The 21,639-nt window shown below is 37.6% G+C and overlaps 1 protein-coding gene across 6 annotated transcripts in view; it reads left to right on the top strand.

The window, feature by feature from the left end:
• The window catches only part of LOC132707988 (uncharacterized), a 511,366-nt gene that overhangs the window by 370,130 nt on the left and 119,597 nt on the right, over positions 1-21,639 (top strand). Inside the window, exons 3-4 of one of the 6 annotated variants that reach the window (XM_060680042.1) lie at positions 995-3,818; positions 3,877-8,550. The exons of the other annotated variants lie outside the window; for them this stretch is intronic. Of the exons in view, the coding sequence (XP_060536025.1) occupies positions 6,945-7,937 (993 nt within the window). The 5' untranslated portion in view covers positions 995-3,818; positions 3,877-6,944 and the 3' untranslated portion in view covers positions 7,938-8,550. Of the gene's footprint in view, positions 1-994; positions 3,819-3,876; positions 8,551-21,639 lie in introns of those variants that run through there. 6 annotated transcript variants of the gene reach the window in all.

Below are 21,639 nucleotides of genomic sequence, written 5' to 3'. Positions count from 1 at the left end.
CTAAACCATTAGAATCCATCCATGTGGATACTTTTCAAATATAAAACGTAAAATTTCTTACAATTATAGACGTATTTTTACGGTACGCCCAAGGTTATCCGCTAGAACTCGCTTGTACAGCAATTGCTATCTTAGACGGTTTAGCGACCTTTATAAGTCATCACGTTCTACCTCAACAAATAACATAGAAACATCTTCCACTTTTTAATCAGTTACGTAATTTAGAATACGCTTGCGCTGTAATCTCAAAATCATTATACTATACAAATAAACATAATTTTCAGAATGTATACCATATTAATGGAAATAATTTACTTAATAATGTTCGATATTTAATTGCACAAATAAAATTCAAACTTGGTAATATAAAACCTAATAACCGTACAAAAAGAGGTTTAATAAATGCTGTAGGTAAATTATCGAAATGGCTCTTTGGTACTCTCGATTCAGAGGATAGACAAAAATATGATAGAATTATCACAGAACTTGTACGTAGTAAACATTCATCTGATATCCAGCTAAAAAAGCAAACCTCGTTGATTAAACAGCTGATCGACAACTATAATGACACATAAGACATAAGACATTTTTGAATATAATTCAAATAAAACTATTACTGACATTACTACTTTCATTAAAATTCAAAATACACTAATGCAAATAATTCTAAATTGCCAAAGTTTTATTACATTTTTGGATAATTTAGAAAATGCCATTACATTTGCGAAATTAAACACCTTACATCCTGTAGTAATATCGGCAGCTGAATTAGAACAAATACTTTTTAAATTGACTATTCTCTATGGTGATTATCAAATTCTATTTTTTAAAATAAAAATAATTATTATCAGTTAGCAAACTTACAAGTAAAATTTGCAAAAGATAAAATAATTATTGCCGTCCATATTCCGATTTTTCTTAAAGAAATTTTTGAAATATTCCACCTATTCCCAGTACCCCTAAATCACTGTTTAATTTTACCTACCTCATATAGGGCACTGACATGCAACAATATCAAGAATCAATCTGCCTAATCATTGAAGACACCTACGTTTGCGAAAATCAACAAAAATTGTCACGTAGTCAATGTAAATGTTTCAACGCATATAATACGACCAATCACCAGTAGATTTGTTCTAATAATACCATCGGAACAGCAACTTAAATTACAAATGACTTGTCGAAGTAAAGAAATAGCTTTTATTGAAGAAGCCTGCCTAATCAATGTTCCAGTACCCAAAATACTTAACTTTGGAATAAAAAAGAACTTTTTAAAGGAAACCCATTCTCCCTGTAATCCATTAAAATTGAAAATATGGAACACCACGATGTGAAATACCAGCCACTCCAGAGTAGATATATAGTACCGATATAAGAAGCAAAAACCGCACATAACCTCAATTTCCTAACCCCCTCGCAGCGGGGGCCCCCCGCGCGTGGCGGTCCGGCCCGTCCTAGTGTCCCCCCTGGCTACCAGAGTGCGCTCCGCCCCCCACCCACCTTGTGTAGCGTCCTGTTTTGCCCCGGTTCCGCCCGTCGCTGCTAGATGTCGCGCGCTCCGACCGTCGTAGGCCCCCCGGGTAGAGGGCAAAGACATTGCGGTACGGGGACGCGGGGGATCGGGAGGATAATTAAATAAACTTCAATTTTAATATATTTTATTTTATTTATAAAATTGGTCTGGCGAGGAGTTTCTTCTTCTTTTTGTGTCGATTCAGTCGACCATCCCATTGTTCCTGTTGCATGAGTTGTTCTTCTTCCCGTTCCCGGAGGAAATCTAAATACGAAGTGCACTCCTCGCCGTCCCCCTCTGTCAACCACCCACCCCCCCTCCTTGTGTAGCGTCCTGTTTTGCCCCGGTTCCGCCCGTCGCAGCTAGATGTCGCGCGCTCCGACCGTCGTAGGCCCCCCCGGTAGAGGGCAAAGACATTGCGGTACGGGGACGCGGGGGATCGGGAGGATAATTAAATAAACTTCAATCTTAATATATTTTATTTTATTTATAAAATTGGTCTGGCGAGGAGTTTCTTCTTCTTTTTGTGTCGATTCAGTCGACCATCCCATTGTTCCTGTTGCTTGAGTTGTTCTTCTTCCCGTTCCCGGAGGAAATCTAAATACGAAGTGCACTCCTCGCCGTCCCCCTCTGTCAACCACCCACCCCCCCTCCTTGCGTAGCGTCCTGTTTTGCCCCGGTTCCGCCCGTCGCTGCTAGATGTCGCGCGCTCCGACCGTCGTAGGCCCACCCGGTAGAGGGCAAAGACATTGCGGTACGGTGACGCGGGGGATCGGGAGGATAATTAAATAAACTTCAATTTTAATATATTTTATTTTATTTATAAAATTGGTCTGGCGAGGAGTTTCTTCTTCTTTTTGTGTCGATTCAGTCGACCATCCCATTGTACCAGGAATTCTAACCCCCGGTACTCTTTGTGTGATTCGAATATGTGACGCCCTAAGCGATGCGCCAACATAATATGCGACTTGTCATAGGGACAAACCGCAATTTTTTCTAGAACAAAATAAAGTATGATATGTAGCGTTTCCTATAAAACACATTTTTTCAACAAAATTTCCAAAAAGTGGGGTTATCAAATAATTTTAAAAATTGTTTTTAAAGTTATACACGCATACCAAAATTCACGTTTAAATTCAATGTCATTTAAATGATATTAAAAACACTCAATTTAATTCGATTATTATGCAACGTAAAAAAGTGTATTATTATCAAAAGGGCAAACTGCAATTTTTTAGTACAAAAAATAAACAAAAATATGTATATATATATTTCACGTTTCCCATAAAACGCACATTTTTGAAACAAAACTTTCAGTAAGTGGGGTCATCAAATAATTTTAAAAATTGTTTATTTTTTAAAAGCCAAAATTCCCTTTTCTATTCACTGTCATTTAAAAGATATTAAAACACTCAATTTAATTCGGTTATTATGCAACGTAAAAAAGATGAGTATCATATTTTAAAAACAGGTAGAAACTAACCAAAAAACTGATAACCCAAACTGAAACCCACAAAAAAAGACACGAACTGTATAAAGGTAATTAAAATATAAAACTTACCAGTTCTAGGGTCGTAGGGAAATGGACATCGCACTTCTGTATTCATTGCACTGAATATAGTCTATAATACACATGCAACGTATTTATACACATGTACTCCCTTCCACGGTTGAATTAAAAATAGAAAAGTAACTTCAAAGTCGAAAGGTCTTCTACCCACAAGCACCAACGCCGATTTGAATAGACGCGATGTTGCCGCCAGACAACCGTACAGGTAGGAGTCTCAGGGTCAACATGCTTTCAGACGGGAACGACTTGAGACGCAACCGCTTCGGACGTTGGACGACCGTATGTTGCTGCAAAAGATCAAGGCCAACTTGCTTTCATTTTTTACAGTCTCCGTATGGGATGTAGAATTTCAAAACGCGCCGAGTCTAAATGTCAAGTTGTTTTGCTTGTTGAAAATAATAATTAATTGCCCGTTTATATTTGCTCCGTGGGATTAACGTAATGAGAAAAATTTGTTGCAACGCATGTGGAGGTGTCTTTGTTTGTTAACTTTTGGAAAGTATTCTCGCACCGTACATCTCATTTTTCTCTGTTTTGTCAGTAGTTGTTTTTGGTATTATTCGTGCAACGTGGAAGCTAACTTAGTGGTTTGGTGTTCGTACCAAAAAGCAGTAAATACCTTTTTTATTGTTTTATTTGAATTCCTTAACATTTGTTATTATTTTATAAAGGTCTTAAAGATCATCTTAGTACTCTCAACCCGTAACCGCAACTAGAATAGCAGCAATCTTAAGCGTGAGTTTTTTTATTTTTTTAATTTTGAGATAAAATAATAATTAATAAAAATTTATAGATGGACTTAAGTCAACTGAATCAAACCTGTCTTGCAGAAGGTGATTTTGAGCAGCCGATTGTCAAACTGCATGAATTGCCGATAGGCGTTCCGTTTAAAATTACTAGAGCCAAAATTGTTAATACAAAATTTGGCAATTCCGTGTTGTTGCAATTAGAAAATTCCGTAGTATTTCTTCGTACTCGCGTGACAGAAGCTTTCCGTCCGAGACTAGAATACTTTGCGTCGGGGCAGTACAAACTGGTCTACGAGAGATCCAAAGATATTGGAAAGCCCAACTCTTTAAAAAAAATCAAAATAATTCAAATTGAATCAACATATTATACAGGGTAAGTCTTATTTACTGTTATATATTTAATAAACCACGATGCGCGTAAAGCAGATCATTCATAGAGCGCAAATCTTAATTTTAACCTTACAAAAATTAAAAAAGCATATTTCCTACAAGTTCACTTTTAGAGATAGTGATGTGTGGCTTAGGAGACTAAATAAAAATATTGAATCTTGCAACCAAATCGTTCCTAACGAAAAATTATTCTTAATTATCAACATAAGCATTTTGGATTGGGATTATAAAATAGCAGCCGCGGGACAAACACAAATGAATTGGTTGTATGGGAATCGGTAGCGTCGTGTTTCCAGGGAAGAGTTCAGACCGGTGTCATAATTAATTTACTTCATAAATTTTTAATTCAATTTTTAAACGCTTGTCGTCCAATTTTTCAACAAAAAATTAGTCAAATTTTAAAGAAATTTTTATTGCTGAAAGTACCACATTTTGCGGTGAATTTATTAAGGCAAAAAATGATGTCCAAGGCGAAGTTGATGTTAAATATCTGAGTACCGGAAATGCTGTAGTTGATTTAGGAATAGAATTGAATGATTGGTTTGTTGAAAATAAGCAAGAAAAAATTTTAAATCAAATGTCAGAGTTTCAGGAACGTGATTCCGGGTGGGCTTTAAATAATATTATTTATTTAGAGATTAACATTAATAAATTTGTAATGGGTAACGGATCATCCTTCGTTGAGTTGCCTAAAGAAATTGCGAATAAAAGGGCTTGTATTAATATTAGAAATGACGATCAAGCGTGTTTTTATTGGTCGGTTGTATGCGGACTCTTTCCAGCACGTTTTCGTCAGTATTTACCCTCCTCATATCCATACTACAAAAGTGTTTTGAAAACTGAAAATTTACAAACACCTATGGAAATGAATAAAATAGGCAAATTTCAAAAAGGCAATGATATTTCCATCAATGTTTATATCTTAGAGTTTAATAAAAATGAAAAAAATTGTTTTTATTCCGTGCTACCTCCACGATTAACAAAAGAAAAACGCGAAAAACATTCAAATTTGTTGTTAATACAAAATAAATATTATCCAAAAGTTAATGATTTTGATCCTGATCCGCAAGATAATGATCATGAAGAAATAAAATATCACTATTGTTACATTAAACATTTGTCTCGATTAGTTTCCTCACAGCTCAGTAAATATAATCACAAGAAATACATTTGCGATAGGTGTTTATTTCAATAACGAAACTCGTCTACATGACCACGAAACAATGTGTTCCAGTTTTAATAAGTATAAAGTGTCTTTTCCTAAATATGATCATGTTGAATTTCGAAACCAAATATATAAACAAACGACTCCGTTTGTAATTTACGCCGATTTTGAGAGTCAATTGAGAAAAGTAAATTTGAAAATTACAGATAAAACCTCGAAATACCAAAAGCACGAAGCTTACAGTGCTGCATATTACTTTAAATGTTGTTATGATGATTCAATATCATTTTTCAAAAGTTATCGTGGTCTAGATTGTATTGATTGGTTCGTGGAGGAAATATCTAATTTATCAAAATTTGTTCGTCCAAAATTTAAGGATATTATACCGATGGATAGTGAAATTAGTTTAGATCAAAGGTCGAGCCATTGTCATATTTGTGAAAGACCTTTTTCAAAAGAAGATTGTATTGTTCGTGACCATGATCATTTTACTGGCAAATTTAGAGGTTTTGCCCATCAGGCTTGTAATTTAAATTTTAAAAAAATATTTGTAGTGCCCGTAGTATTCCAGAACCTTTCTGGATACGATAGCCACTTCCTGCTTCCGGTTTTAGCAAAAAAAAGCTGTGTATCCATAGTTCCGGTTAATAAGGAAAAATACATCTCTTTTACATATTTCGAACCTGATTATAACATAAAATTTAGATTTATAGATTCGTTTAGATTTTTGGGAGCATCTCTAGATAATTTAGTTTACAGTATGGATAAAAATGAACTATATATTTAAAGAAAAGAATTTTCCGATCTCGACGAATCAAAATTAAATTTACTGTCCCAAAAAGGTACTTTTTGTTACGATTACATCGACAATATAGACAAATTAAATGAAACAACTTTACCACCGATTGAAGACTTCCATAATAAATTAAGTGAAAGCAATATTAGTGAAGAAAAATATTTCCACGCACAAAGTGTTTGTCAGTCGTTTGAAATAAAAAATTTAGGCGAGTATTCAGATTTGTTTTTAAAAACCGACGTTATTCTTCTGGCAGATATATTCGAACATTTTCGAAAAACTTGTATGGCAACACATGTTTTGCATCCGACATGGTATTTCAGTATGCCCGGGTATACATGGGATTGCATGCTTAGATTCACAAAATGTCGTTTAGAACTTTTGCGCGACATTGACCAAATTATGTTTATCGAGCGGGCTATACGAGGTGGAATTTTGGTGTGTGTTGGTAGATACGCGGAGGCCAACAATAAATATATGCCCAACTACGATTCATCCAGGGATGATTCCTATATCATATACTTTGACGTCAATAACCTCTATGGCAAAGCCATATGCGAGCCTCTTCCTTACGGAGGATTCGACTGGATGTCTCATCAAGAGATTGATTCATTTAATGTCATGAAAATTCCAGATGAATCTTCCCAAGGATATATCCTAGAGGTAGACCTGGAATACCCGCAGAAATTACATGACACACATAGAGATTTTCCATTTTGTGCCGAACATCGAGTGCCCCCCAATCAAAGTTACCAAAACTAATGACTACTTTGTATAATAAAGAAAAATACGTCATACCCTATCGCAATTTAAAACAGGCTCTCAAAAACGGTATCGTACTAAAGAAAATTCACAAAATATTAAAATTTAACCAATCTCGTTGGTTGAAATGTTATATCGATCATAATAATAAATTAAGAGCCCAAGCAAAGACAAAATTTGGTATAAATTTATACAAATTGTTTAATAATGCCGCTTACGGTAAAACAATGGAAAACATTCGCAAGCATCGTATTGTTAAATTTGTTAAAGCGTGGGATGGCCGCTACGGTGCGAAAAATTTAATTTCTAATCCTAGATTTCACAGTAAAACCATACTTGATAACAATTTGTTGCTTATAGAATTAAAGAAATCGGAGCTTTGCTTTAATAAACCACTTTATATTGGAATGTCCATATTGGATTTGTCGAAAACGACCATGTACGAGTTTTATTATAATTACATGCTTCCAAATTTGGGTCCCGAAAAATGTAAAATTCAATACATGGATACGGACAGTTTCATTTATAAGATCAAATGTTATGATGCATATGAAAGCGTTATTAAGGCAGATTTTCAAAAATTTCACACGTCTGATTATCCTAATGACAATCCTTATAATATACCGCAAATCAACAAAAAGGTTCTGGGGTTGATGAAGGATGAGACTAATGGCACCATCACTAGTCATTTTGCGGGGTTAAGCTCGAAAATGTACACTTTCAAAGTTTTAACGGGTTTGGTAGTTAAAAAGTCAAAGGGTATTCAGTACAATATTGTAAAAAATAAAATTTCATTTGATGACTACGTGGAATGCCTAAAAAATTTAAGGGAAAAGCACGCCACCCAACGAACCATTCGTTCATACACTCGCAATGTATTTAGCATCGAACAAACAAAAGTTGCCTTGAGTCCTTTGGACGATAAACGTTATCTTTTGCCGAACAACAACATTAGAAAGCCTTTGTATTATAACAATTTGCGAAAATATTAGGTGTAGTGCTGATTTTTTGCTTGAGTCACCTTTGCCTTGGAAACTAACGATACTAATATTTAAATATTATTCGAAATATAGATGGAGGTACCTTAAACAACTAGCGCTCCAGTCTGATGGCAATTCTTTATTAAATTTAGAATTCATTCTGTTGAATAAGAGATTTGGGTCGTCTTACAGAAATAGCATTTTGGCAACTCCAACGATTGATTTTGACGGAGAATCCGCTTACTGTTTATGGGTCAGTTATTACAGGATAAAATATTCGGAAATTTTAGTTTGTAAATCTTGCCACTTTATATTTCAACTAGTTAAAAAATTTAAAAAGAAAATTTTTAGACTTCTATTGGATCACTATCATTTACAGCTGGATACAAATAATTTGAATGATGTATATCACGATAAACAATTTTGGTGTCAAAGCTGCTTTGAAGAAGTTTTGTTCACTGTAGAAACTGAAGATGAATGTAATTTAATGCTTCACGGTGAGGGGAAATATGGAAAAAAAGTTACGCTTTTCTGATAGCAGATTGAACTATTAATACTGTGGTTTTATTATAAAATATATAACTGTAGATAAGGTTTTTATGTATTAATTGTATTCCATTGTATTGCAACAAGAATAAACATGTATATATTTAGACGCTATTTTCTTTTTTACCACCACCACGACACCGCATAATAATTGCACAGAAGTTTGTAATTGTATAATTTATTTATTATATACATTATTACTACCTTACAATTTCGTTAAATGCTAAATTATTAAATTGTTCTAGTTTTCTTTTGCACTCTTGCGCTTGCAGCCGCGCCACTTGCAAGTCTGTATTAAAAAGCGCAATTTGTGTTTCAATTTCGTTGATATTGCACTCTAATCCCGCCAACTGAGACGCCAAGATTCTTTTTAAATTGAAGGCCTCACAAATGATACTTTTTTCTCTACCGTCCGTGAACACTTCGAGCCAATCAGCGGATGACGTTGGAGCTGCAAACGCTTCACTTGTGGTAGTTTTCTTCTCCTTCTTGCGGGATACGACCGACGCACTTTGTTTTCGTTTTGTCGCAGATTTTTTGGTTTGTTGCTCTACAGGAACGAAGCTGGACGGGAGCACTTCTGATGGAGGAAATTGCAACTCGAAATTTTCCAATAAATTATACAATTCGTTGGATGTCACAATTTGCTCTTGAGCCATCACATACACGTATTTATGTCAGAACTTCTAAATCAAGACTAAATTTATTTCAAGACGTCTACGTTGTCTACCCATGAATCGTCCGACTTATCTAATCCCAACCAGCGCACGAGAACCATATTGCCTCGTCTGCGCAACACCTTTTCGACGAGATATAAGTCCGGGTTAACTGTCTTCTGCAATTCTTCTTCATAAAATCCGCCCATTATCCGCCCTGCATATCTTGAAGCAAATACGTTACGGGGTTAGTAACCCGTACCTTAAACAATTCCGTGGTCCAATTCGGTGTATAACCTTAGTTAAACACGTGCTTGACTTTGCTGATTTTAACGATGTCGCTGACTTTAAGTTTACGAGGACCGAATATTTTTATACTACTGTACGCGGTTTTCAAAATTCTCTTTTCGTTGCTCTTACTCACATCGATGGGTTTTGTACCCGTCGTTCTCTGTTTTGTGTTATTGTATTCCTCAACGATAGAGGCGAGCACATCGATCCATTTGTACGTCCCACGTAAAGAAAAATGTCGAAACAATTTCTCTTTGAGGGTACGTATCACCCGTTCGACAATTGAGGCCTTTTTTATGCTATACGTACTATAGTGGTTAATTTTATGCTTATCCACAAGTTTCAGAAACGTGTCGTAAAATTCTTTACCGAGATCCGTTTGCAAGTTTTGAGGGTGCCGTGCGTCCTTGAGAATTTTGGAAAACGCCTTGGCGACTTCGACCCCGGTTTTGGTTTTCAACGGGCGACACCATTTTGAGAAACAGTCTATCACAACAAGCACGGATTTAAAATTTCTGTTTTGTTTGCTGTAGCGATCTAATTGGGCCAGATCCGCTTGCCACAGGGCGTCCATCCCTCGTATTATAGTCCTGAGGCAAGCATAATTTCTGCGTGCTGGCTTGTGCAGTTCTCGAACCAGTTGTACCTTCTCTTTATTCATAATGTGTGTTCGGTTGCGGTGGAGGATTTAAAACCCTTTGTTTCAATACTTTCATTATATTCTCATTTTCGTTCGTAAATCGCTCCATTTTGGTAACAATATCATGAAATTGCTGTGACAAAACGGCGACTTTTGGCATGCGCTTTTCCAAATCTTTCTTTGCGCTCATTTCGCTTAGCTTTTGGTGGAAAACTTCGCGAAACTGCCTAAATTCATTTTCGAGTGTAGTACTACTCATTTTCAGTTGTTCTTCAAGACGCGAGAATTTAGTTTTGTCTTGAATTTGTAATCTTTTCGTGTAAGCTAGCCACGTCACCGTCGTCGCTAGGCGTTTGGACATTGCAAATTTTTAAATTGTTCATATTGACGTTTCCGTCTGGCATATAATCGAGGGCGCTCATAATCACAGTATTAGTGAAGGGTCGTTTAGAGCGCAGCGCGCTAGAACGTCCAAACTTGTCCAGACTCATCGTTAAACTAACGTATAAAACCTGATTTTTTTAGCTCTTCAACGATTGAAACTATTTCGTTGTCATGAGACTTGTTGCCTGCGTGTTTCGACGCGATTAGTAATTCCAGACGCTCTACGAGTTCATTGACGCCGTCCCAGTATACATATTCAGTAGGAGCGTCATTATAACTCATATTATAACCTTGACCGCTGTACGAGTACGAACGCGACTGAGATTTTATTAAGGGTCGGATAACCTTGGTATATTTTGGTACCTTCGATGCGCCTTTCAGGCGTCCGGTCGCGTCCCTGTGCACCTGGGTAGCCTCTATTATTTTTTTATATTGTGCCAAATCGTCTTTTGTGTATGCTATGGGATCTTTCAAAAACACCAAATTATACAATCCGCGGGTACCGGAATATCTCTCGCCGTCTACAATAATATCGCCAGATCCTTGATGAAAATCCATCGATTTATTGCCGAGAAACCATTTGGATGATATTTTGTCGTAAACGGGTCCGTAAACAATATCGGTGTCGGGCGATTTTACCCATAAATTTTGAATATAGGAATGGGAAATTTCTGGATATTGTTCCAGGTATGATTGAAGGGATGCGTTAGCCACGCTCGATGTGTCAAACACATCATCTTCCTAATCATCGACATTTTGCATCTCAACGCTCTTATTGGGATCCGGGGTTTCCTGAATTTCTTCCATAGGCAAAAATGATACGTTAACCTTATTTTTTGTTTCTTCGTTCGGTTCCTTTTTGTGTTCCCGCTTGACACCTCGACGTTCAGTTTTTATTTCTGCCGGTGACGGTGATAGCTTTATTTTTGCTATACGTTCTAGCGGCTCGCTGACGGGTTTGAAAAGCTTCCGAATTGACGCATCCTCTTCGCTCTTACCCAATTTTAATGTTAAATACTTCTTTCGAATAGATCTAGACAACTCGTTCAATTTTTTTTAGCGCCGCGTCGGCGATGTCGGCGGACGTCGCCTTCATGACTGTTTCTATCGACAATTAAATATCTACAATTATCAAACAGCCGTACTTTTCTTTCCAGCACTCGGAACAAATTTGTTTAAACCTGTCGTATGAAACGTCGGGTGAGACATGTTCATCATAAACGTGACGTAAATTCATGTCATCCTGTTTAAACAACGCGACAATATTGCAATTGTCACGTATCAATTGCTTGGGTACCTTGGAGTATGTCTGACAGAGATAAATAGCGTCGATGGCCTTGTGTCGGCACATCGAAAAATACTCGCGAATTTTATCTTTCTTTTCGCACGACACGTCGTCGAAAATAAACACAGAATTCTCTTTCGCGTCGCTGGGGTCAATTATCGAATCTCTTTCACTGTAGGGATAATATCCAACTCCTTTGACATCGTTCAATACGCGAGATAACAGTTGATATTTCGGTTGATATAACGACTTTGAGTAGACGTAAACATTTTCGAAACTTGCCCCGTTGGGGTTAAAGAGTAGCGCTAACATGGTGTTGGTTTTGCCGCAACCGCTGCGTGTAAGGTACACGACATTGCCTATCCGCAAAACAAATCGTTAGACGAACATCATAAAGCGGATAAAGAATTGGAAACACGTGCGTGGCAGCGAGTAAAATCTAAAGATGCAAAGTTTGGTGAAAAAGCTGCCGCGTTCTTTGTCACCGCGACTATGAAAACTAAACGTAAGCTCGGTATGGGACAACAACGACGTCCCTCTGGTTCGTTTCGACAGGGTGTCGTGAAAAAGGTTCACAATGCATTAAAGAAGAAACAATTGTTTCATATCGATAACCCTAAAATGCTTAGAAGATCGGCACTGGAAGCGCTTCGAGCTGGCAGAGCCGCTGTAAGAAAAGCGGGAGGACGTAAAAAAATTAGGGTACCTAGAATTATACATTTCGAATCAAAATCTGGTGGTATTTTACCACTTTTACCGTTATTAGGAGCGCTAGGGGCTTTAGGTTCGCTCTTGGGCGGAGCCGCTGCTATCGCTAAAACTGTCATCGATGCGAAAAACGCACGAAAGAAACTCGAAGAGGCCAACCGCCATAACCGATCTATGGAAGAGATTGGAAAAAAAGGATCGTGTCTATTCTTGAAAAAGAGTCCACGCGGCGGATTCGGTCTTTATCTGAAGAAACAAAAAAACTCCCAATAAAGCTACCGAGAAGGGCTCTATACGACGTCGATTTAATATCTCTGGCGCGCAAGTTAAAAATTCCTCACTTCAGGGGTGTTTTTATGCTAGATAGTTTACCCCGTCGAATCAGACCGCAACAACGCGGAATCGTAAATTTGGATGTTCGTCGAAATAGAGGAACCCACTGGGTAGCATACAAAAAGAAGAAGGGAAACGATGTTGAGTATTTTGACAGTTTCGGTAACCTAAAACCACCCGCGGAACTTGTTAAATATTTCGGCAACAGCGCCAATATCTACTATAATCACGATAGATATCAAAATTTTACGCAATACAATTGCGGTCATTTGTGTTTGCAATTTCTCTATAAAAAGGACTGAAATCGCGGACCTATAAGCAGTCAACATGTCGATCATATTTACGTTAAAAGGGCACACGTCGATATTATCCATCGACTTTGTCAATCCGCTGCAGTTGGATGAAGATGTAGAGTACGGTTTAGCGCTGATTGGATTCCACTCTTACAACAACATTCCCAACATAGATAAGGGTTCGAATAAATTTTACTACTTCGATAGTAACAATAAAGAAAACCTAATTGAAATTCCGACCGGGTCCTATGAAATTAGCGACATAGAAACCTACATTAACGAACATCTGCCGAAAAATAAGGAAGAGAAGAATACGATCCCAAAGTTAATAGAGGAGAGATCAATCAAACCCAACAATAATACGATAAAGTGTGAGATCTACAGCCCCGTATACGGGGTAAACTTTAAACAACACTCGGACAGTATCGGAAAATTATTGGGGTTTTCACAGAAAATTTTGAAGCCCAATATTATGCATTCCTCGGATTTACCCGTGGATATAATAAAAGTGCGAACGATACATGTGGATAGTAACATAACGTCTGGAGCGTTCTACAACGACAGACCTTCGCACACAATTTACGAGTTTGCCTTGTCCATCGATCCGGGGTACGCCATCGACGAAACTCCCAAATATCTAACGTACTTGCCAGTAAACAAACGACAAATCTACAACATTACCCTACAGGTTCTCGATCAAAACTTTGAGTTGGTTAATTTCCGAGGTGAAGAAATCATCATTAGATTGGAAATTAAAGAATTACCGTAATGTTGATTTTCAACTCATTCGGAGCCGCTGGTGAATATAAAAAAGCGAACATCCAAACGGTAGGGTTAGTAACAAAACCGAGGCGTATACGTAAAGGTCGTCTTACATTGTGCAACAAACAATTTCTCCGATCACTGGGCTACGTTGTTATCGAATCAAATATTCGACATACACAGAAAGCCGAAATTTGATGAATCGATTCAGCGCGTGGAGACCCGCACCTATCATCCCTTTGTGAAATCTTTTTTGAACAACGACACCATTGAGATCACGATCAATCAAGGAGATGCCTGGCTGCTTATATACGACGCTGCTATTTGTGTTAAGGGATCGCTGAAACGACTCACGGGAACCGACCAAGTGCAATCTGTAAACAATGCAGGAGCATTTTTTTTTGAAACTATATCGTACGAGCCGAATGGGAAAGAAGTGGATAGCGTGCGTGATCCGGGTATAGTTAGTACGATTAGATGTTATCTGTGTTACTCGAAAGACGACTCATCGCATCTAGATATTTCCGGCTGGAATTTCCCTGAAAATGCGATTCACGATACAGAAAATGGACATTTTAGCATGCGAATCCTGTTACGACACTTTTTAAATATATTTAATGATTATAATATGATAACTTGTGGAAAACAAACCGTAAGATTGGTAAGAGCCCGACATGACAAAAATTGTATGATAATTATACCAATGGACGGTGTTGCGGCCAGTGCCATTAAAACAACAGTGGAATTAAAAATTGATAGCGTCGATCTTAGGGTCAAGCACATATTTCCAAACGACGAAATCAAATTGGCTCTGCTGAAATCGATTAGATTAGATCAACCCATATTGATACCTTATAGACGATGGGAACTTCATGACTATCCTGCCCTAACCGCGGGATCTACAAAAGAAATTTGGTCTGTCAAGACGTGCGCCGCTATCGAAAGCCCCCGATACGTAATAGTCGCTTTTCAAACAAATCGCAAAGACAATGAAGCGAAAAATGCGACGTTTTTCGATCACGTCGACGTAACGGATATAAGATTAACACTAAACGGAGAATATTACCCTCACGAACGTTTACGATTAGATTTTGAAAAGAATGACTTCGTGGAAGCGCATCATAATTACACGGATTTCTACCCCAGTTATAAGGGATGTGAGGAAAAAACTGCGTTGCTTGACTATATAGCTTTCAAAAACTGCGCGGTTTTCGTCATCGACTGTTCTCGAAGGAACGACAGTGTAAAATCCAGCACTGTCGACGTAAAGTTAGACATCGAAGCAAAAAAGGGATTTCCCGCGAATACACGTGCCTATTGCATCATCATTCACGATTGTATCGTGGAACAACGCTCGCTCAGCGAGATTGTTCGAAATCTAACATAAATACCGCCGGATGAACCTAATCTTAACCAGTCATATTAAAAATGCGCATCGTTGCGGTAGATATTCAAGGCTTCCAGTTAGAAGATGGATTTGTCGTTAAAGAAATGGCTGTCTACAACGGATGTCAAATTAGTCATTACGTTTTGAAACCGCCGCGTGAATATTGCACGTTGACCGGTGCAGAAAAAAGAACGCTGGCTCGAACAATATCATCACGGTCTCAAATACAGCTCTGGTTTTGTTCAATATTCCGACATTGATACGTTGATCGCACTACTGATAGAAAATGCTGACTTGATATACGTGAGAAGAAGATCTAAAATGGAATTTTTAATGTCGAAAATGGATCGGGCGGATGTCGCATGCAGCGTCATTTACGTGGAGAAATTCGACGATGATAATTGGTTGAATCCTCCGAAATTTCAACCGGATCACGCCCATTGCATGTTTCACTCCGGAGGAAGACTGCGCATGTGCGCGTTGAGAAATTCTGCCATTTTATATAATTGGTTGTATTCAAGGATTCCTGTATGAAATAAAACTTTTTTTTTATTTAAATAAGACTTTTTATTTCAATTAAAAAAAATTAATAATACATTTGCACGTAAAAATAAAGCACGCTAATGCTATGATATGAATACAAACTGCGAAACTGTAATCTATTGAAGTATAATTCTTTTTTCATTCCATTTCTCGAGTAATATTCTGCGTCATCGCACGCAAAATAGCGACTAAAAGCGTTTGGTTCATCACTTCTCTTTGTTATTTTACCTACAAAAAATAGCTAGGAACCGAATATATTTTAGTATTTTACTGACCTTTAACGAGATGAGAGTCTTGTTGCTATGCTACGCTGTCTTTACTAGCTGTTCGGACGTGTCGACGATAGTCGCCGCGCTGCCCGAGGAAGGTGTGATTTACAAAAATTCGGATTTCTTTCACCTAACGACAGCGAATCTTTAGCGCAGATCAATGCGTCGAGTTTGCAACGTGCCCTAATGGATTTTCAGGATTTCTATAATTTACCGGTGGATGGTACTCTTAATAACGAAACCGTCGAATTAATAAATAAACCTCGATGTGGTGTAATAGAAAATGCCTTCACGACTGTTTCGGATGGCAGAAAACGGATTTAAATTGGTATATTCAAGTACAGCCCAGTCACTATCAAGAGTTAAAAGTGCTGGAAGCCGAGGTTTTTTAAATATGGAGTGATGAATCAAATTTAATTTTTTTCTTAAATTACTCAGAGCCAGATATTATGATTTTGATGTCTGACAAATATACTACCCACAGACAAAGCATAAAATGTAAAGGGAACGAATCCTGTCCTTTTGCTTGCGACGGAAGGGGTAACATAATAGGACATGCATTTTTTCCAAATCAACAGCAAGAGTGCGTGGAAGTTCATTTGGATAAATTCGAAGATTGGTACTACGGTATAGAAGTGCCTGCGCCCGGAGGAAAGACGAGCTTGTTTACTGTGTTGTTCCAAGAAATTGGACATACGTTGGATTTGGCCCACAGTAACGATCGCAATGCCATTATGTACCCTTGGTATAGCTTAAATTCTAAGACATTGTCATACGACGATATTGCAGGTCTTCAACGTTTATATGGTTAAAAAACCACAACCACCGTCCGCGTAACGACTCCGATAACAACAACAACTACTACTACCACTACTACTACAACCACGAAACCTCCGATAGGGAAAAACGAAACAAAAGTACCAGATTTGTGTCACGTAAATCCATCCATATTTTTGGTTACGTCTAACCATCATATGTATCTGTTTTACGACAAATGGGTTTGGATAATAAGATTAGGTGATAAAATCTACATGGAACCTAAAATGATATCAGATGATGTCCCTATTTACGCTCCTATTTCGCATATCTACCAAAGACCCAACGAACAACTTTTGGTAGTCACCGGTAATTCGTTTTATCTACTTCACTTCCCGAGTTTCACGATAGTGGGCGACCGACAAAGCGTCCAGCGACTGGGTGTGCCTGCGGGTAAAACAGTGAACGCCATTTTTAATACGTATGGTGGTCGAACGTATATATTTTACGGTAAACGCTACTATGCAGAAATAGACGAGTGTTCTTTGAGTGCGAGGGAACACGGTTTTACTACGGAACTGTTTCCGGGTCGCTCGACGATTTGTCGGGCGCGTTTTGATACACCAACGGATATTTGTATTTTTTCAAAGAGAAAAAGTATTACGAATACAACGAATTTTTGAATAAATTAACGAGAGTCGGTGAAATAGATTTGAGTCTTGTCGGAATTAATTGTCCCACCGAGAGTGTCTTTAAACAAATTAGGGATTTGTTAAGAAAGTTATCGATCTTTCACAACAATGAATAAGAAGATAGTTTTCTTCGACGATTTTAGAAGCTTGGATACCGAACAACTTGAATTGATTCCTGTGCAACATTTCTTGGAGCATGTGAGACCGCACGATTTGTTAAATATGTGACATAAGTTACCAGTACGACATCGCAACAATTTTGAATTGGAAACTCATTTGCCCTGCTTTGTTCACTATAACAGACCGGACAGCAAAATGCATATCGACACGCCCGGCACCTCCGCAGAATAAATGTCATTATTGTTTGAGTGTTATAAAAGCAGTTACCGCGATCTAGGATAGTTTCATTAGGGCTAGAAACATGGTTTTGTTAAGTGCTCACTTTGTTTTGTTGTCGGCTGTGGTACAAAACGTTTTCTATATACATAAACCTAACGATGTGATTGAAGTGTTCGTTTGTTTCAAAAAAGATAATAATCGGTGCATTTGGTCCGATACGTGGACGCGTATGCAACTCGCTCAGGTCAACGGAATCGACAAGCTACAAACTTTTAGCGTGATATTGTCGAATAACACTACCGCAGATAAGCCGTATTTAAATTACAAGGTACGTTTGGTTTTCGTGAACCGGAGCTACGAAGACTACGGTGAATGGCAAACAATCGCTGTCAAGAATTCCAATAAAACCAGCGGCGGCGTTAACGACAATTGCGGTAACGAATACAACATCTCTACAGATCGAAAAACTATTTTAATGCCGCTATATGTAACTACGTGCGCTTGTTTGCTTCTTTTGGCAAAATGCTTATTCAAATTGACTAAATGTAAATATCTCGCTTAATTACACCAATAGTGGAGGGTTGTTGATATATAAGTACATTTGAATTTGATTTGGAAGTCAGTCTGTCGCAATGTGTAACAAAGTGATCACTATCGATGAAAACACGATTTTCGAAATAAAGAATTCAGGTGTCCGTTTCATCTTCAAGAACAAGCACATAGATTTTCAAGTCCAGGATTTTTGGGATTTTTTGTTCTTACTGTGGGACGAGGTGGGAGAAATCATGTTCTGGAACGACATAACAGTCTACATCGGAGGCAGTATCGAGGTGACCTATTCGAACGAAGAAGAGAGCTGTGAGTTGATACTGAAACAGGATCATGGCGACGAAATTATCCTCGAACGCGATGAAGTAGAAAATCTCATGGACCAGAAACACCGCTTGTACGAAGCATTACGTTGTCTACATATGAGCTAATAAATATTTGTTATTGTATCTATAGTTTTTCTTTTATTAAACCGTGATTATTGAGGCACTCTGTATAAGTCAATCGACTTGTTTACCGTCGACCCGATCTCCCGTGTCTCCGCGCCACAACGTCTCCGCGCCGCACCGTCACTGCCCTCTACCGGGGGGCCTACGACGGTCGGAGCGCGCGACATCTAGCAGCGACGGGCGGAACCGGGGCAAAACTGGACCCTACACAAGGTGGGTGGGAGGCGGAGCGCACTCTGGTAGCCAGGGGGGACACTAGGACGGGCCGGACCGCCACGCGCGGGGGGCCCCGCTGCGAGGGGGTTAGGAAATTGAGATTATGTGCGGTTTTTGCTTCTTATATCGGTACTATATATCTACTCTCCAGCTACAATCGGTTGACCTCAAAATGATAACAAAACTACGAGAAGCTGCGAGATCATCGATCCCCGATATTGGTTATGAAATTCATCCAGTCACTTGGAGTCTCGCCACTTCAACAGAAATGATGTTTATTTTATTTTTGCTAATAGTTATAGCATGGAAAATCTACAAGAGCCGTTTTCTGCCAGATTCCAAGAAAGCAAAGAACGACTAGTCTTCCGAAAACAACCTTTCGTCCCTGTTATTTTCCACTGAGGAGAGAGCAATTATGTGCTGATGACTAACAGGAAATGCTAGCTTCAGTATTCCCAGTATCTGCGACGCGATATTCGCATAAAAAAATTATAAATATGTAAACAATATACTTTGTGAAGAATTCTCCTTGTGACGGCTTAATCTAAAGCTCGTAGCTCTGTTTGTAAAAGAACAAAAAGTGTTTTTAAAAACGAGACCCGTAGTTTGAAAACTTTAACTTGTTGCATACTATACTTACGACTGTTAGTTTTTGGCTACATTTTCGCAAAACAACACGAATACACGAATATATGACATGAAATGGTCGTCAGAATTGACAAACGTCAAAATTCAAGGCGTGGGAAATATCTCTGAAAACATTCGATTGCTCCCAAACCCTTGCAGTTCAATCCCGGAAATATCCGAAGTGACTCGGTTCCGTGGGAAGCGAAACTGAAGTGGTAAAATGATGCTTCCCGCACGCTAGATCGGTGAGTAATTATGCATTTTACGGACGGGAGTAGAAGATAATATATTATACAACAAGTGCGGTAAACGGCATTTGACTCACGAGTTTATTTGCCACGAACGGAGCACAGCGGAGCAAGTGTTTAATAAACGAGCGAGTTAAAAATTTACCGAACGTGTTGCATAGTATACTTTTTCTACGAAAGTTAGTTTTTGGGTACATATTCGCAAAACAACACTAACACATTCACTGACATAACTGTCAGAATTGACAAACGTCAAAATTCAAAGCGTGGGAAATATCTCCGAAAACATCCGATTGCTTCCAAATCCGTGCGGTAAAATTCCCGCACGCTAGATCGGTGGGTAATTAGGTATTTTACAGACGGCAGTAGTTATATAATAGTTATTATTATTAATCAGTTTACAATTAATTATTAATTTTTATTATTAAATTTTAATCATAATCATTATTGTACATAATAATAGTAATAATAATTAATCGTAAATAAATGAAATCAAATAATAGTAACTCCCTAGAACATATTCATGCAGCCTCAGAAAAAAAAGAAAAATAATATGTCAATAACTTACATTACGTTATGTAATATATAAATGTAATATATAAATAGTTGTAGATAATGAAACATTATACATGGTGTCTCAAAATATGGCAAGCATTGATGGTTCTTTGTTTAAATTATATAAAGAATAGTTTGTTACATAAAAAATATATTTTAATTTATTTTTTTTTTCATTGCGCAGGCGGGATTCAGTTAGATTACCCGTATCATTCTTCTTAACTCAATTTAAAAAATGTTTTTATTTTAATTTATATTTTGTTTAGAAAATTTTCAAAATACGTTTGATTTAATCTAAAGTTTATTGTCTAATCATTTATTAGTTCATTAATACGAGTTTTAATTCGATCATAATGAATAATGCCAATGTAGAAATGGCAGGAAATTATCCGGAAGTTTGTTGCCAGGCTTTATCAAAGGCTATATCAATATGGAAGTTTCGAACTAGAAGTTTCGAATTACAAGTTGCTGAGCTAAATATTATTTTATGACAACTGGCAAAAATACTAGGAGAATTGCAGCAGAATTAAATACTGACAACCGTTACATCCACACCACATCCACATAGAGGGTCCAAGCTGTTTTACCAAGAAATTTCGAACAGTGAATAATTTTTCGCTGCGCTCAGCTCGTGTCAAATAAACTCGTGACTCAAAAGTCGTTTACCACACTTGTTGCATAATGTTATATAACCGCATTAAAAAAAAAACTCAGTCGGCCTGGATGCTGAGTTGAAGTTTAAACGCAAAATAGAGACGTGAATCTGAATATAATGAAGCTAGAAAATATTGCTGAGATACTTTCAGAAAGTGGATTCATTAGAGTGCTCTTGGATTTTATAATTTTAAACCGTATTTCGAAAGGTACACATCGACGGACGCAAAGGCTTTGTTAACCAAAGGAAAGAAAAAAAAAACGCTTATCTTGGTGTAAAAAACGAGTGGGATTGTCACAAGAATTCGATTATTTTTAGTAATGAGTCAAAATTTGATGTGTGTCCGGGAGATAATTAAAAAAGAATAGTAAGAACAAAAATGTGAAAAGTTTGCTTCTGAGGATATGATATGAATGCATGTCCGCGAAGGGAGTGGGAAATATGCAATTTAGAAATGGAACAGCTAACGCAGAGAAGTATCAAAAAATAAGGGAAGACAATTTAATTCCTTCAAATATTGTACCCACAAGA

This window comes from Cylas formicarius, unplaced genomic scaffold, assembly GCF_029955315.1.
Source record: "Cylas formicarius isolate icCylForm1 unplaced genomic scaffold, icCylForm1.1 PGA_scaffold_10__41_contigs__length_53128322, whole genome shotgun sequence".
NCBI lineage: Eukaryota > Metazoa > Arthropoda > Insecta > Coleoptera > Brentidae > Cylas > Cylas formicarius.
Note: the sequence above shows the minus strand (reverse complement) of the source record. Positions and strands in the feature narration are given on the sequence as shown.